This window comes from Myodes glareolus, chromosome 9, assembly GCF_982192425.1.
Source record: "Myodes glareolus chromosome 9, mMyoGla1.1, whole genome shotgun sequence".
Taxonomy (NCBI): domain Eukaryota; kingdom Metazoa; phylum Chordata; class Mammalia; order Rodentia; family Cricetidae; genus Myodes; species Myodes glareolus.
Window position 1 is genome coordinate 103,031,213 of NC_142034.1, and position 14,243 is coordinate 103,045,455.

Below are 14,243 nucleotides of genomic sequence, written 5' to 3' on the forward strand. Positions count from 1 at the left end.
GCTGCCTTCTGACTGGGAGAAGATCTTCACCAACCCCTCATCAGACAAAGGTCTGATCTCCAAAATATACAAAGAACTCAAGAAACTAGGCACTAAAACTCTAATTAACCCAATTAAAAAATGGGGTACTGAACTTAACAGAGAATTCACAACAGATGAACTTCGAATGGCCAGAAGACACTTAAGGTCATGCTCAACCTCCTTAGCGATCAGGGAAATGCAAATCAAAACCACTTTGAGATACCATCTTACACCTGTCAGAATAGCTAAAGTCAAAAACACCAATGATATCCTATGCTGGAGAGGATGTGGGGTGAGGGGAACACTCATCCATTGTTGGTGGGAATGCAAACTCGTGCAGCCACTGTGGAAATCAGTGTGGCGGTTTCTCAGGAAACTGGGAGTCAACCTCCCTCAGGACCCAGCAATTCCACTCTTGGGAATATACCCTAAAGATTCCCGATCATACTACAAAAGCATTTGTTCTACTATGTTCATAGCAGCACTATTTGTAATAGCCAGAACCTGGAAACAGCCTAGGTGCCCCTCAATAGAAGAATGGTTAAAAAAGGTGTGGAACATATACACATTAGAGTTTTACTCAGCGGTAAAAAACAATGACATCTTGAATTTTGCATGCAAATGGATGGAAATAGAAAACGCTTTACTGAGTGAGGTAAGCCAGACCCAAAAAGAGGAACACGGTATGTATTCACTCATAAGTGGATTCTAACCATAATTAAAGGTCTTTGAGCCTATTATTCGTGATCCTAGAGAAGCTAAATAAGAAGACGAACCTGATGAAGATTATTTACCTATCCGCCAGGAGGTAGGAAATAGTCAAGAGTCCCAGGTAATCTTGGGTGCATGGGGGGGGGGGGTGGGAGGGTTGTTGGAAGGGGAGAGGGTTAGAGAGAAGGGAGTAGGGGAGGAATGGAGAAAGCTCGGTTGACCGGGATGGGGGGAAGGGAGGAAGGATGAATGTGGGATCAGGGAAGAATATATTTCAACTAAGGGAGTCATATTAGAGTTTACAGGAAACTTGATTATATATGGGATCCCAGGTCCAAGGAGAGATCCCCAGATTGTTCTCTGGACAGAGGAGGGGGTGCCTGAACCGGCCTTGGCCCGTGACCATACTGATGAATATTTTGCTTATCACCATAGATCCCTCATCTGGCATTGGATGACGAAACAGATGGAGGCCTGCGTTGGAGCACCGAACTGAGCCCCCCAAGATCCAAACGAGGAGCAAAAGGAGGAAGAAAATGACGAAGGACTGCGAGGGATACTATCACCCACTGATACAAGGGGTCGGATCTAATGAGAGTTTTCCAAGGCCTGATGGACCGTGACTGAACGAGCATGTGATCCAACCAGATTCTCTGAATGTGGCTGGTTTTTCTGAATGTGGCTGGCCTGCAGTCTTTCCGAGAAGCCATTGACAATGACACTGGGACTGGTTTCCTCTGCATATACTGGATTTTTGGGATCAAGTCTGTTTGGATGCTCACCTTCCTGGACCTGGAGTGAGGGGGGAGGAACTTGGACTTCCCACAGGGCAGGAGACCCTGACTTCCCTTGGGACAAAGAGGGAGGAGGAGAGGGAGGGGGGGAGTGGGAGGGCGTTGGGAGGAGGGGCGTAAATGGAAACTTTTTATAATTTAATAAAATTTAAAAAAAAAAAAAAAGAAATTTCTCATGGATTATACAAATTAAAATCAACTTTGTTTTTCCAAGCCTAATACAGTAAATTTATTCTATAAACAAATATTCACTATTGCAATAGAACTTTGTTTCTATACCTTGGATGTGTGCTTGTTCCTTTCTGGTATCATGGTACATACACAGAATTGAGAATGTCATCAAATTAAGCCCATGAATTTGTAGAACTTTAGAGGCTAAAGGTTTTTTGTTGTTGTTGTTGTTGTTTTTTGTTTTTTAGAAATAATTTAATTGAACACATTTATTAGGTTAAAAAGCAAAGGCATAAAAACTGAGAATATCTTGCTTTTTGCAGGAGCAAATTAGTTTTTTGCAAAATTTGGAATCTACGAACGTTTTTACAAACCTCTCTGGTTCTTCACTATGCTGCATTTGTTTATGTGTTTGATGTTCACTAACAAACAGAAATACTCTGAGAGAATAAAACCATATAAATTGTGTGTTTCAAAAACAGACTTACACATATACACACAAAAACAAAACAAAACAAAAAAACAGAAAATGTGAGAAAAATAAAACCATGTGAAATAGAAAAAAAAAAAAAAAAAAGAGTTTTCAAAGGTTCGTGGACCATCCCTCCCAAATTCACCCAAATACCTCAGTTAAGAATCCCCTTAAGTGTTGTGTAGTCCTGAGTTAAGTGCTATGTGGTTAGTTTTATGTCAACTTGACATAAGCAAGAGTCACTTGGCAAGCAGGACACTCAACTGAGAAAATGCTTCCATAGCATTGGCCTATGGGCAAGGTTGGAGTGTGTTTTGTTGATTGATGACCCATACTGAAGGACCCAGCTCAGTGGGGATGGCACACCCTGGGCAGGTGGTCCTGAATGCTATAAGAAAGCAGGCTGGGCAAGCCATGGAGAGAAAGCCAGTAAGCAGCATTCCTCCATTGTCTCTACTTCAGTTTCCGCCTCAAGTGTGGTGGCACACACCTGTCAACAACACTTGGGAGGAAGAGGCAGAAGGATCAGAGATTCAAGATCATAGCAAGACCAGCCTGAACTACATAAGACTCTGTCAAAAAAAAAAGTAAGCAAGAAAGTAATCAAATAGAATCTATTTTATGCCAGGTGTGGGAATGGCATCTATAATCACAGCACTTGGGGGGTGGAGGCAGAAGGATCCTGCAGTTGGACAAGAGCCCATTTCAACCAACCACACCAAAACCAAACCAAAACAAAGAACCTAATTCTTCACACTGCTGAGTGCATTCTTTCTCAGGATTGCCTACACGTCATAGCCCTTGGGAATCCCACGAAGTCCATGGAGGCTGATAAATCAGCATTGGCACATCAGAGGATTCTGGGCTTGTAGCTCTCAGACTGATGAGTAGCTGCCTCCAGACCTATGGTAAGTCTAATTCCTCCAGCTCCCAGGTGCCCTCCCTGGTGCCCACTGAAGCTAAATGCTCCATGACAGACCATCAGGGACCATTCAAAGCTCAACATCTCTGCCCTATAAGTACTCCTTTAACTTTGGGCCCCAGACCAGAAGCCTGAATATCGCCCTTGACTCTTGACTACCTGTCTCCACCCCACATGTGGTATGTGTGTGTGTGGTGCCAGAGGAGGGCATTAACCTTGAGAGAGCATCTCTTACTGAGCCTGGACCTCATTTATTTTTATTTTTAATTATTTATTTATTTATTCATTCATTCATTCATTTATTTTTGCTAAGCTAGTGGCCAGAAAACCCCAGGAATCCTGTCTCTGGTGTCAAAGCATTGGGGTTTTAGGAACGCATAGCCACATTCACCTTTTTCTGTGAGTTCTGAGGATCTGACTCAGGCCCTCACGCTTTCATAGCAAGTGATTCATACACGAATCTGTCTCCCCAGTTCCCTCTCCATCACCCACACCTTTACTACCATGCAGTGAAGGTGAACTGTACCTCCCAGGTGTTCTGGGTCTCCCTCCTCGCCTCTGTTTTCTTCTGTTCCTCTACTAGTCTATGGTGGATAATCAACTGCCAACTTAAGGAGATCTAGAATTATCTGGGACACAGGGATATTCCAATGTGAGTTATCTTGAGTAAACCGATGGAAGCAGGAGGCCCCACCCACTGTGGGCAGCACCATTCCCTGGGCTTGGCTCCTAGACCATATATACAAACGGAAATGGAGTTGAACGCAAGCATCATCACACTCTATCTCCTGACTAGAGATGCACTGTGACCTACTGCACTCCTGCCATGGTGACTCCCACCATGCTGCACTTGACTCTTGACCCGTGAGCCGGACTAAACCCTTCCTACCTCATGCCGCTTTCTTTTAAGGTTGGTTTTTTATCACGGCAACAGAAAGAGACTAAGGCGCCATCTTCATCCTGCAGTCCTGACCCCAACAAAACCCTCCCAGACGAAGAGAGCTCTAGAGTGGATCCATCCAGTGCAGCAGCTGCATGTGGCCATTCAGATTTACATTAAAATTAATTAACAGAATCAAATCCTCTATCTCTAGCCACACTTCCAACTCTCAATAGCCACAGGTAACTAGTAACCACCACATTAACCTGGTGAATGTGGGCTGGTTGATTTTAACTGTCAACGTGATACAACCTAGAATCACTTGAGAAGGCTCTCAACGTGGAATTTATTCAGATTAGGTTGGTCTGTGGGCATGTTTGCGGGGGATTGTCTTGATTGTTAATTAATGTAGGACAGACCCAGTCATGGTGATTGGTACTGTTTCCCAGGCAGGGGCTCCTGGGCAGCATAAGGGAGGAGAAAGCCAGCGGAAAGTAAGTAAGCGAGGGTGTACAGGGCAGCAAAGCAGGACTCAAGCCTTATACAGCACAAGTGTCCTTATACACTAGTCTGGGCAACTCCACAGGCAGGGGCTGGGTCCTGCACATGGCATAACCCCAGCCAGCAGCCCAGGGTCAGGCACACAGCTGGTCCTCACTAGCTACTGTACCATAATTGCCTTGATGTCCCAGAAACTCCTTCACCTAAGACTCCGGCTCCTACAGTATGGGAGGATGGATAATGTGCCTTCAACACCTAGGTCCCAGTCTCTGGAACCTGTGGATGCTACAGTTTTTGGAAAAGGAACTTGGCATCTTCATTTAGTAAAGGATCTAAGAGAGACAGACAGAGATAGAGAGAGACAGAAACAGAGAGGCCCATGTAGTCCAAGCTGGTCCTGAACTCACTACGTGGCTGAGGATGACCAAGAACTTCTGACCCTTGTCTCCACTTCCCATGCACTGGGATTACAGGCGTGTGCCACTATGTCCAGTTTATTTAGTGTTAGGTACAGAATGGAACCCAGGGCCTCCTGCAGCCTAGGCAAACACTCTACCATCTGAGCTGCATCCCCAGACCGCACATAGTAAAGGATCTTGAAGTGTAAATCACCCTAGATTGCTGAGCAGGCTTGAGATGCTGTCGCAGATACTTTATTAGTAAGAAGTACATGGAGCGTGTGTGCATGTGTGTGTGTGTGTGTGTGTACACATGCACTCACGTATGTACCAACATGCCTCATTTATGCCATGTTTAGGATGGAACCCAGAGCTCTGTGCATGAACTCCGCCAGCTGAGTGACATGAAACCAGCACGTTTACGATAATTTGTTATAGTGGCCATAGGGAGCGAATGAGTGTATTCCATTCTAAGGGACTATTGGGTCAGAATCAGAAGATCTGATGGGAGAGGGGGATAAAAGGAATACCTGAGAATGTAACAGAGTACACGTGCCTATCATGGACAAGGCCCTCAGTTCCATCCCCAGCACCAGAAAAAAAAAAAAACCCAATAAAATAAAAGAAAGGCACCAGGGACCCGGCCCCAAGTATGCTAGTGCGTGTGGCTGAGCTGGGGAAGTTTCTAGAGGGTCCGGTGCGTAGACCAGACCACTGGCCAGTAAGCTTCCACTTCACTTCCCCACCTTGGTCCTGCTGCCTCCTGGCTGCTGAAGGTGCCAAGCAGGTCTGTGAGCTGACTTTGGCTCAAGCGGCAAGCACTTTCTCAGCTTCCCAGCGGCCCACTAACTCCCCTCCTACACAGCACTGCTAAGGTGGCCTGCTTTTCAGTCACTCAAAGAAACATGCTCGGTTGCGTGAAGGCGTGAGTGAGGGCATCTCTTGGAACCTTCTCTGGCCTCACCATGTTAGTTTTGCCTACCCCTATAAATTTTTTTACCTCATAAGTTAGCAGCAGGGTTTGTGTAACTAAACACGGTAGTTGCTCCGTGTATTTTAATGAAGGAATTGGAGAATAAATGCAGTTTGGGACCACTGGCCCAACATACCTGATCTTGGCCTTCCTAAAAGCCAGCTCCTCTTCATTGCCGAAGTCTAGGGACACATCCTCAGTATCGTCCACGAGGGCCTGGGGGACACCAGGAACAGAGGGCAGGCCCCACTGACACACACCCTGCCTCCGCGGCAGAGTGCCCTTTCCTCCTAGACAGTCTCTGAGCTTCTTTTAGTCTTAGCACCTTACCGCTCCAGGCTTTCCCCACCCTCTTTACACTGGCCTTAGGCTCCAAGGCCAGCGCATCTATTTTCCTCCCTCAGGCTCTTTGCCATCCTCCTCCTCACGACACGGCATCCCCGCAGCCCTACCTGTTTCATTCTCCTGGGTACCAGTTGACCCTACAGCGCAGGCTCCAGCTTCACCCTTCACCGCCCAAAGTTAAGGAAACCCAGCAAGCAGCCGGCCTGAGGGATGCTAGGAGCTCAGGCTCCACAGCTTGGCTTTGGTTGTCTGGAGGGGGAGGGGCTCTGCGCAGTGCGCAGTCTCCGGCTAGGGCGGTTCCAGAGAGGATCCCCAGGGAAGCTGTGACAGACGCTGAACCTGGAGCTGTGGCAGGGAAAAGGACAGACCTGCAGGACCCTGGACAGGGAGGGGATGGTGGCAGGGTGTGTGTGTGTGTGTGTGTGTGTGTGTGTGTGTGTGTGGTGTGTTAGGGAATATTGTGGAGATTCCAGGGGGTTGAGTGAATGAATGTGGTGGTGGGGGGGATGTTGTGGAGACTGTATGTATGTATGTATGTATGTATGTATGTATATCTCCAAGTCCAGGATCCAGCATCAGTTCTAGAAGCTTCTAAATCCTCTACTTCTCAACCGCCACCATAGTCCACTGGAATCAGCGCAGTGGACTGCCGAAGCTCCCAGAGCTCAGACCCAGTCCTTCTCACCGGCTCCCCAGCTGGCAGTGTCTGTGGAAGGGCCTGGGAACGGAGTCTGCCTCCGCTACCTGGGCAGCAGGGCAGCAGTTCTCTTGTGACCACCAAGTGAGATTAAGGCTGGGATTGCCCTCGAGGCATCAGGCTCTATGATTATCGAGGTTGTGCTTTCTGGAAAGTTCTGTGGCCTCTTCCCCACCCACAGCTGGCTCCAGGCACAGATGTGACACTGAGAGGCCAACAGAAGTGGACTGGGGGAAGCATTCACAGTGGAGACCAGGTGGATGTGAGCATTTAGGGACTTTTCCTCTGGCCCTGAACACCTGAGCTGGGGACAGGTGGGAAAACCCCCTAGGAAGCCCCATCAGGGTTAACGGTCGCCACTCTCAGGGTGGGGATCCTCAGAAATGACCACTGCATCTGCCGTCAAGGTTGCCACATGAACATGAGGTGACTGTTCATGAGACCTGACCTGGTCTGTCCTCACAGGGCAGAGGATGGGAGGGCAAAGACCAAGCACTCTCTGCAGGGAGTTTGTCATCAGCCTTGAAGTTGGCTCCAGCCACCTTGTAAGTGGGGTTTGAGGGCAGAAGCCACGGCTCTGGCAGCATCAATAAGCGAGGCTCAGCTACCTGCCCCATACTCCAACAGGAGAGATGAGGGAGAGGGAGACAGGAGAGACTTGGTCAACACACTGGGAAGAAACAGATCGCAGGGCCTGGTGACCCCATCTCCAGGGCACAGATACAAACTTCAAGTTTAGTAGAGGGGACAGGAGCGAGAGGTGTTATGTACACCCAGTGAGGCGGTCCTGCCCCTCACTGTTCAGCTCACTTGTGCCCGTTGGTCTGAACTGTTGTTACTCTCTCATCACCGATATGAACGGGGGAGTAACCTGCTCTCCCCAGGTGCTGCTGCACCACGAGGGTCAACATTGTCTGCAGTCCGTTTGCCAGGGAAGTCCGCTGTTCTGGAGTCCTGGGTGACTGCAGGCCCCACATCTATCCTGTCTCTTCAGTCTTGAGGGGAAATGAAGGTAAAGAGACAAGTCTTAGTAAGTCCCATGGCTATACCTAGAATTAGGCAGGAGTCAAAAATAAACACAAGGAGACACAAAAAGTGAAGGAAGAGATGCCAGGCTTCCTCCCAGGTTTTAGTTAGCGAGGAAGTCACCTTTTACTAGGTAGGTTTGAGGATTCTGGTCCAGGCCTTTGGAGTCTCCAGGGAGGGATTTGGGAACCTACTTCCCATAAGGAAAATACTAGTATTTGGAATATAGGGAGTACTTAGAGCAGAAACTTGTGGGAAATCCCCTTTCGTCCATGCTCTCTGCTCCTCTTGGCCTACTTGGGGCAGGGCGCAGAAACTCCCAGGTCCTGTAGCTGAGCCTTGGAGCCAAAACAGCCCCTGTAGGGTCCCCAGGCTGTGCAACCCAGGCTCTGGAGACCCTCAGAGCTCAATGTCTGGTTGTCAACAGGCCTGGATGGGTGGGCTGTGCAGAAGACACCATCTTCCTGACCTCAGTGTCACTTCTCTAAAATGGGACCACACTCCCCCGATCCTGGATGGCAAGGACTGGAACATAATGCATATAAAATGCCTTCTCAGAGTACAAGCTTAAAATACCATGCCCTGGGGACAGTCATCCACATAGGAGCTGGGATCCGAGGAACCCGTGGGCACACAGAACAAGGTCTTATGTCTAACTCACCCTCCCATGAGATGCCTGTCTTTGCAGCAGACCCTGTGAGTGACAGACTTCAAAGAGGTGAGTTTAAGGAATCTAAGTTAGACGATTTTTTTAGATGAAGTTTTGTGGGTTCCAGGCTGAAGTCAAACTCACTCTGTAGCTAAAAATAGCCTTCTGCCAGATTCTCCCAGTTCTGCACCCTGACTGCTGGGATCACAATTGTGTATCAACCGTGTCTGAAACTGGGACTTGGTGAATGCCAGGCAAGTGGTCTACCAACTGAATGACAGTCTAGCCCTCATCTCTGTGTGTGTGTGTGCACAGCCACATATGTGTGTGTGGTGTATGTGTGTGCAAGTACGCGCACACACACACATATGCACATACACGTATGTGGCAGAACAGGCCTTCTGCAATTGGTTGAGAGAGTGGAGCCTGACAAGCCACGAGTAGGTGCTTCCTGGACCTCTGGTTTCCTCTGAGTAGCTGAGGTCCAGCACCTTCTCCATAGCTCCTGTGCTGGAGAGTACAGGAGAGCCACCCCTACCCTAGCAGCTAGAAGTGCAGTTATGTTATCCCCATAGAGAGGGTGACCTGCCTAGTCAGAACCTTTGACCTTTCTTCCCTGCCGTGGCCCCTAACTCTTGCGATACTCTGGTAACACCTACCAGGCTGAGATTTCTACAAAGTCCAAAACTCCTTGCTACCTTAGGGTCCCCTGTACCTGCTGCTCCCCAGGTCCACATCCTTCCCTTCCTGAATCCCCCAGGGCCAAAAGTAGGACGGCCCTTCTCAGGAGTGTCCCTCACCTGGCTCACATCCTACCCACAGGCTAAGTCCTCTCTCGTTTTAGGATCTAAACCCCAGCTGGACTTGTTTCCTTCCTAGCGCTTTCTGATAAGCTTTAATCTTCTTGTCTTAATGGCCTGCTGGGCTTTCACCTCCCCACACTCTATCTAGGACTTACCTCTAGATCAGTGGCTCTCAACCTGTGGGTCGCGACCCCTTTGAGGGCGTTGAATGATCTTTTCACAATGGTCGCCTAAGACTATTGGAAAATGTAGATATTTACATTTTGATTTATAACAGTAGCAAAATTGCAGTATAAAGTTGCAATGACATAATTTTATGGTTGGGGTCACCACAACATGAGGAACTGTTTTAAAGAGTTGCAGCCTTAAGAAGGTTGGGAATCACAGCTCTAAAGAATAAATGTGACTTTTGATGGATGAAGGAAGCTCCCTGCACATTCTGGGCACCAGGTGCTGTGTGGTTAGTGAGGAAAAGGTGAATAACATGCAGTATGCCCAGCAGTGTCTCCACCCAGCCTAGAGAGCTAGAAATGGTGAGGCTCTAGAACCAGGGAGCAAAGAGAGGCGTGGATACCCACGCATGTCTTGTCTGGAGCTCTGAGTCTCTCCCCCCCCCCCACACACACACTGCTAGCCCAGGGCCTCTGCTTCCCTGCTGGCCCAGCTCTCAAACATCCACTCTGTATACCCAGGACATGTTTCAGCCCTGGGGTTCTGGGCCAGTGGAGGCAGCTGACCTGGGCTGAACTGGGAGTCCTGTTCTGGGGACTTTTCAAGATTGTTGTTACTATTTGGAAACAGTTCAAAGGCCTTGGCCAGCAGGCACAAGACTATGCTGTCCTTGACAAAAGGAGACTGGCGGGCCTTAGAGCCAGCAGGCAGAATCACCACTTACGGGAAATGCACCCGCTGAGGAGAAAGACCCTGGCACCTATCCAAACTGGATGAGGAAGCCTTGTGAGCCACACCACACAGTCTTTCTGGATGGGTGGCATGACTGAGCTCCGTGAAGTGGCCCAGGGATGTGCACCCTGCCCCCTTTCACTAAACATAAAAACAAAACAGAAGCAGGCAGATACTTGAGTTGCCTGAGCGCTCACACCCTCTTCAGCTTGTCCAGCTGGGTTTGCCTCCTATCAGCTGGGCTATCTCTGGCAAGCTGCTAAACCTTCTGAGTCTCAAATTTGTCAAGCAATAGGTGAGACTGATGGTGGCTACTGCTAGGTTCAGCTGGGTGGAGTAAGAGACCCTCGTTGCCATCTGCTAAGAAGGCAGATTACATAGACTGTGTCTTTGCTAAGTGTCTTGGTTAGGGTTTCTATTGTGCAATAAAACACGTGACCTAAAGCAAAATGGGAAGGAAACTGTTCATTCCATCTTATAAATCTTCAAATTCCAGACATCATTAAAGGCTGTCAGGTCAAGAACTCACGGTCTGAACTGGAAGCAGGAACTAAAGCAAAGGCCATGGAGGGGTGCTGCTTACTAGCTTGCTCACTCCTGACTTGCTCAGGTACCACACCTTGACCAGGGGTGGTACCACTCACAGTGGACTGGGCCCTCCGTTATCAATCACTAACCAAGGAAATGTCCTACAGACTTGCGTACAGGCCAGTCCTATGGAGCCATGTCCATAGGACATGGGATTGCTTCTTCCCAAATAAGTACAGTAGGACAGTAACAACTGACAGGAGCTGCTTTGTCAATTCCAGAAGATTAGAAAGGGGGACAGGCAGTGTCCACTGTGTAGCCCAGAGACTGTGGGGTTGAGAGTTCAGACGCCAGGGAAGCCACTGAGTAGCAGGGGACTTGGGTCTGTTGCCTTCTGCTCCTGGATTCTTTTCCCCAAAGACGGAATGCAGAGAGGAGGTCTCTGCAAAAACTGCCATGCAGTTGAAGCCTAAAGCCACGCTGACCTTCAGGCATGTTTGAAGTGAACTGGAAAGAAATAAGTAAACAAGTGAAGTTCCTGACCAATGTCCAAGTCAGATGTCACTGTGGTGATATTCCCATTCCTGGTATCTCGAAAGGACTGGAAATAGAACCTGTCCTGCAGACGAAGTGGCCCAAACAGCAGACTTTGGTCTCCCAGTTTTGGGGGCTGGAAGCCTGAAGTCCTGGTGTCAGTGGAGCCTTCCTCTCGTCAACCTGTCCTAGGCCTTTCCCTGTTTTCTACATTGCTTCTGTTTTTGTATGGCTGCCTGTGCTAGCTCGGGAAGACTCTGACGGGTGTTGGACATACAGATAGTGTATTGGGCTGTTAGCTACCTCTGGTTCTGGCTGAGGGAGCTTGCTATGGCCTGACCCAACAGATAACACAGGTCACCAGATTATTAATCTCCTCCAATTCTCAGATTTCTGGATGGAAGGGCAGGTTTTGTTTTTTGTATTGCTGTCTTGTTTATTACGTCTTTCCCACTGGAAAGACGATCCTGCGTGTGCTAACATTCCTGGCTTCTGTGGAGATCTCTGGGCACCAGGGCCTTCATGCTTTGCTCCCAACACTCATCTACTTCAGACAGCTCAGGACCATCTGTCTAAGGTTATGGAGTTTGAATCCACCAGAAAAAGACCAAAGACTCAATATAAATTATAATTAAATTAATGTATTATTACTGCTAGCAGGACAGCAAGAAACTGTGCCTCTTGCTGTTCGATGTCCCCTGTGTGGCCCCCATCAGGGTCCCTTGTTGTCCAATGTCCTCTGTGTGGCCCCCATCAGGGTCCCTTGTTGTCCAATGTCCTCTGTGTGGCCCCATCAGGGTCCTTTGTTGCCCCATGTGTCCTGTGTGGCCCCCATCAGGGTCCCTTGTTGTCCCATGTGTCCTGTGTGGCCCCCATCAGGGTCCCTTGTTGTCCCATGTGTCCTGTGTGGTCCCATCAGGGTCCCTTGTTGTCCCATGTGTCCTGTGTGGTCCCATCAGGGTCCCTTGTTGTCCAATGTCCTCTGTGTGGCCCCCATCAGGGTCCCTTGTTGTCCCATGTGTCCTGTGTGGTCCCATCAGGGTCCCTTGTTGTCCCATGTGTCCTGTGTGGTCCCATCAGGGTCCCTTGTTGTCCAATGTCCTCTGTGTGGCCCCATCAGGGTCCTTTGTTGCCCCATGTGTCCTGTGTGGCCCCCATCAGGGTCCCTTGTTGTCCCATGTGTCCTGTGTGGCCCCCATCAGGGTCCCTTGTTGTCCCATGTGTCCTGTGTGGTCCCATCAGGGTCCCTTGTTGTCCCATGTGTCCTGTGTGGTCCCATCAGGGTCCCTTGTTGTCCAATGTCCTCTGTGTGGCCCCCATCAGGGTCCCTTGTTGTCCCATGTGTCCTGTGTGGTCCCATCAGGGTCCCTTGTTGTCCCATGTGTCCTGTGTGGTCCCATCAGGGTCCCTTGTTGTCCAATGTCCTCTGTGTGGCCCCCATCAGGGTCCCTTGTTGTCCAATGTCCTCTGTGTGGCCCCCATCAGGGTCCCTTGTTGTCCCATGTGTCCTGTGTGGTCCCATCAGGGTCCCTTGTTGTCCCATGTGTCCTGTGTGGTCCCATCAGGGTCCCTTGTTGTCCAATGTCCTCTGTGTGGTCCCCATCAGGGTCCCTTGTTGTCCAATGTCCTCTGTGTGGCCCCCATCAGGGTCCCTTGTTGTCCCATGTGTCCTGTGTGGCCCCCATCAGGGTCCCTTGTTGCCCCATGTGTCCTGTGTGGCCCCCATCAGGGTCCCTTGTTGTCCCATGTGTCCTGTGTGGTCCCATCAGGGTCCCTTGTTGTCCCATGTGTCCTGTGTGGCCCCATCAGGGTCCCTTGTTGTCCCATGTGTCCTGTGTGGTCCCCATCAGGGTCCCTTGTTGTCCCATGTGTCCTGTGTGGTCCCATCAGGGTCCTTTGTTGTCCCATGTGTCCTGTGTGGCCCCATCAGGGTCCCTTGTTGTCCCATGTGTCCTGTGTGGCCCCCATCAGGGTCCCTTGTTGCCCCATGTGTCCTGTGTGGCCCCCATCAGGGTCCCTTGTTGTCCCATGTGTCCTGTGTGGCCCCCATCAGGGTCCCTTGTTGTCCCATGTGTCCTGTGTGGCCCCCATCAGGGTCCCTTGTTGCCCCATGTGTCCTGTGTGGCCCCCATCAGGGTCCCTTGTTGTCCCATGTGTCCTGTGTGGCCCCCATCAGGGTCCCTTGTTGTCCCATGTGTCTTGTGTGGCCCCCATCAGGGTCCCTTGTTGTCCCATGTGTCCTGTGTGGCCCCCATCAGGGTCCCTTGTTGTCCAATGTCCTCTGTGTGGCCCCCATTAGGGTCCCTTGTTGTCCAATGTCCTCTGTGTGGCCCCCATCAGGGTCCCTTGTTGTCCAATGTCCCCTATGTGGCCCCCATTGTGACCTTGGACAGAGTCTAGTTCTTTTGGCCATCACAAAGGAGCCATGTGAAAGTTGTCACACAAACCAGGCTACTTTGGGGAAAGGAAAGAAGTGCCATTAATGAGTGGGCTGGAGTGGGGTCTTCCTGGGCAAACGATAGCGCAGTATCACCAGCTTATGGCTGACTATCACAAAGATACCACTTGTGTTGAACTGGGACCTCCCATGTCAATATCAATCAAAACAATCTCTTACAGGTCTACCCACCAGTCAATCAGATCTGGGCAATTCCCCCAAGTGAGACTCTCTTCCCAAGTAATTCTCGGTTGTGTCAAACTGACAATAAAAACAGGCCATCATAAATGAAGAGAAAGAGGAAGGTGTTTTTTAGATGATGAGAAGAGAGCCCTAGGGACAAAGTGAGGACAGAGAAAGAAAACAAAGCAAAACAAAAAAGCCATACAGACTTAAGAAAAGTTGAGCCGGCTCCAAGGTCAACATGGGATACTGCCAGAGTTTGAAGAGGACTTCCAGAAACAGGGGAATCACCGTT

General features: G+C 49.6%; 1 protein-coding gene across 3 annotated transcripts in view; it reads right to left on the reverse strand.

Moving 5' to 3' along the window:
• Tvp23a (trans-golgi network vesicle protein 23 homolog A) overlaps nucleotides 1-6,454 on the reverse strand; it is a 45,301-nt gene extending 38,847 nt beyond the window's left edge. For all 3 annotated transcript variants that reach the window (XM_087910822.1, XM_087910823.1, XM_048433189.2), the window contains exons 1-2: nucleotides 6,296-6,454; nucleotides 5,980-6,059 (exon numbers count right to left, since the gene is read on the reverse strand). In XM_087910822.1, coding sequence (XP_087766948.1) covers nucleotides 5,980-6,059; nucleotides 6,296-6,304 — 89 coding nt within the window. In that variant the 5' untranslated portion in view covers nucleotides 6,305-6,454. The remainder of the gene's footprint in view (nucleotides 1-5,979; nucleotides 6,060-6,295) is intronic.
• Between the last annotated feature and the right edge of the window lie 7,789 nt (nucleotides 6,455-14,243).